Source organism: Echinococcus granulosus, assembly GCF_000524195.1.
Source record: "Echinococcus granulosus chromosome Unknown EG_S00245, whole genome shotgun sequence".
NCBI classification, from domain to species: Eukaryota; Metazoa; Platyhelminthes; class Cestoda; order Cyclophyllidea; family Taeniidae; genus Echinococcus; species Echinococcus granulosus.
The window spans coordinates 48,967-52,656 of NW_020170625.1; the positions used below are offsets into that span (position 1 = coordinate 48,967).

General features: G+C 40.5%; 1 protein-coding gene across 1 annotated transcript; it reads left to right on the forward strand. All coding sequences in view use genetic code 11, as the record gives it.

The window, feature by feature from the left end:
* Positions 1-330: 330 nt before the first annotated feature.
* EGR_10640 (hypothetical protein) lies at positions 331-714 on the forward strand (the record flags this gene model as incomplete). Its single annotated transcript, XM_024499889.1, has 2 exons — positions 331-408; positions 658-714. The coding sequence occupies 2 exons, from the start codon at positions 331-333 to the stop codon at positions 712-714; spliced, it is 135 nt and encodes a 44-aa protein (XP_024345700.1).
* Between the last annotated feature and the right edge of the window lie 2,976 nt (positions 715-3,690).

Sequence of the window (3,690 nt, forward strand, 5' to 3'; positions counted from 1 at the left end):
CATATATTTTCTCTTCCTAATTTCTGGGCATCATGTGCATCATACTCGATCCCATTGCTCCACTAGACAATGACTGGAGTCAACTTGTTAAACATTCTAACATGGAAACTCGCTAAAGTTCCATATATTTAATTGCCGTGATACTGCGGGTCTAAACAACATGTAGCCATGGCACTGTAATTTTCGCCTCTGTCGAAGTCTTCTCAAGCCTTTTCAAAATGTCAAAATGCTCCCGTTCTATTTGTTGACAAGTGCGCTTTCAATGGAAAGAACTATAAGGTTGGTTTGGTTTTGAAAATAGCTCATTCCGTTGCCTTTCTCGAATCAACTATGGACAGTTTGGAAAAACGCTTAAATAAATTGAATTTTGATGGCAAATACCTCGATCTCTGCACCTGCTACGTAGCAGTAAGTAAATTTGAGGCCTCTTCGCTTGGATGACGATGACTGCAAGCAGTTGGCAGTTGCCCACATTATCCGAAATCGCCATCACTTGTGTTGCCCATTTCATCATTGATGCTGAGGGATGGGGTATTGGTATCACTGCTGGTCGCATTATGCCGATAACCTGAAGGAAGCTAATCCACCTGACACCCTCTCAATCTCTGTTATGAAGCCAGAGTTACTGTGCAGGCTGCGCTATTTGCCCACATTTAGCCGTCTAAAATGGGTAGACCCATTCTTTGTCCTGGTGGTTGCCTTGATATCTATTGATTTGCTTCATCGTTCTTCGTGGAGTCAGTTTTATCTCTCTTTTTGCCGGAAAAGCAGGCACTTGCTGTTTCTTCGACTTTGGAACTGCGCGACACTCTAAATTGAATTGATTAGAATGATTGTCAAGTGTCTCGAAGTTGACAGTGTCGTCTGACGAGTAGGACAACCAAAAAGTGGTTATTCTCGCAGGCGGTATGTCAAACCCAGGGTGGCAGTGGGTAAATAGTATGGATCATGGAGGTTACATTTGCTATAATTCCATGCCATGATTGACGAGTTTTATGATTCAAAGAATAATGAGTCGAATACTGGATCACATTAAGTGTGGACTAGGCAAATCCGCTTCCTCCTATACTATCTTCTCCTCAATTTGTCCCCTCAAGATTAAGGTGAACACTATGACCCTAGTGCTTACTGCATGATTTATCTCTCGTACCTCATTATATGGAGACCTCCAGGAACAGATAAGAATACGTACTTCCCTCATTAATCCTCTTCCACTGTTCTCACTGTGTGTCTGTATCCCACTCTCCCCCTATTAAAGTATGTGTTTGTCCCAATTCACCTGTGTGTTATTTCCAATTTCTGTTTCACCTATATATAAAAAATCGGTCTAACGGTAGAGGGAGATGATTCTTTACGAACACCAAACACACGGTTCCGTCAAACACGGCTATGCAATGACGGTTGACCTACGAGGCAGTAAACATCCTAAGAAAGCAATAGAGCAACAAGCATGTGGCAGAAGCAGACCGAATGACAATCATCTCCCTAGTAGATAGGTTTCTTACTAGTATTGTCCATCTTAGCCATGACTTCACGAGCACTGTAGTTAAGTCCAGACTTTAACCAATAGTACCGACTTTAACAGACAATGTTAATTTACTATAATGCAGGCTTATGCTCTTAAAGGAGTATCATAGCATGTATACACCGTGAGATCACAACCAACATGGCTGACGCATCTAGTGTTCGTATCCTCTTTATTCTATCCAATCCCGTTCTTTTCTCTGTCAAGGCTTTGTCCAACGCAACAAATCATGCTGTTGTCATGGTCGACAGTGATTACCACCTCGGAAAGATATGTGGAAGAGTTTAAAGGACTGCACTTCAAGACTATAATTAATCCGCCTAAGCATTAAAAGCCATTTAAGTGTTAAAGGAAGGCTACACACCACTTATCCATTGCTCTGCACAAGTGGTCAATGCATTTTCTTCACAAATTTAGTAATACATACAGTATAAGAAAGCCGGAAATTCGGCACAGAGACAGATGAATGTATATTTGGATGGACAGATGGCAAGGAGTGCTTATGCTTCTAGCAACGCAAGATAGACCTTTACATAAATAAGTGGGAAAGGCACCTTCCTCCTCAGCTTCATTAATCGTCCCTGGAAATATTGCTAGATCTAGAGTTTCGTCATAGTAAGTATGAACTCGATTAAGTGATTTCACAATACCATTCATTAATTGTTTACTAGTTGTTAATAACAGGTTAAGATTCCACTTGTATACCATGGTTTTCAGGTTTGGGCCACATGGTACTCGTTGGTTTATCACTAACTTTCTGGTGATCTGAGTAAATGTAGCCACATTAGCTTGATAAAAGGATGAAATCAAAAAAAGCAGAACTGATAACATTTAAAAAGAAAATATTTATCGCACTTTAGCCTTCACGCTGATAGATTAGGGATTCATCAATTCATTTGTCAGTATTGAAGACGTATTCTAAGAGTTCATCGCGTAGGTTTTTTGGACAAGTAGCATGAGAATATTGTTTTGGGATCCCTAGGCTCACTTCCCGCGTGCAACTTGAATTGAAATATTCAAGTATGAAAGGCTAAAAAAGGATTTTATGAAATGAAATAAAATAACCTATCGTTAAGATTTGAAGCCCACCCAAACCTAACCTCTAATGACGTAGCAGACAACGGGTAGCGAAAATTCAAAGCGCAACAATGAAAGGACGTGACCGTCAAACTAAGCTAGCGAAACATTTTACAGCCAAATAGTTACGAAGACGGGGTTTTAACTATTGCAGGCCTCTGCGCAACACTTACAGTAAACGAATTGCAAACCTACTACATGTGGACCTTTGACAGGCCAGCCTCAGTAACGAGGTTAACAAAAAGAATAACTCAGCGATCAGGACCTGTCTCCCAACAAAACCCTACCAAAAAATTCGATGCGACACTCTAGTTAGCAGCTGGAAAAACACAGCCTAATGCGTTCGCTACTATAGCCTATCCGTTAGAAAAATTCATAGCAACAATCTATTCAGTGCTTTGTTCCTTACTAATCCCATTAGCTAAGGTTAATTGTGCAGACCGGTTCAATTCCTGCTCAAAGACCAAAAAAATTGGCCTCTTTCAACTTTATTGTTCTAAATATATACAACCTTCAGCAAATAGTTATAATGAGGGGCGCAAGAGCAAGTTTGTAGCAGTTCTGCTACAATCAGAAAGAGGGTCAGGATTAGAAGCACGTAACACAGACATATGTAGGACTTTAACCCATTGCTTAGTTGAATCATAGAAAGTGTAAGAGTAAGAACTAAACGAGTGTATTCAATGTTCTATTAGTCGGCCACGTCTGTGTGTTCTATCATAAGAATGACCGAATTCAAAAGCTGAATACTGTTGACTGAGAACACGACCTTCGCAATGAGGCCAACTCCCTCCAGATACGACATGTTCGTATTCAATTTGTTCTGCTACCGAAGGGCATGTAACATCCAGTAGGTGTCTACCAGGAAAGAGACGCTTCCTTCAAATTCCAATGAAGGCTAAATTACCTGCAGAAATTCATTGCAACCCGGCGGAGTAAGTGCAAGCCAAATGGAATTAGCAGAGAGCAATAAAAAATGGGCCATTAAAGAACACACGTCAATTTTTCAAAGACAGGTAACAAGTCCAAGTCCATCTCACTACAATTTTTAGAAAATGACCTCAGCACAGACATTACTGACGAAAAGG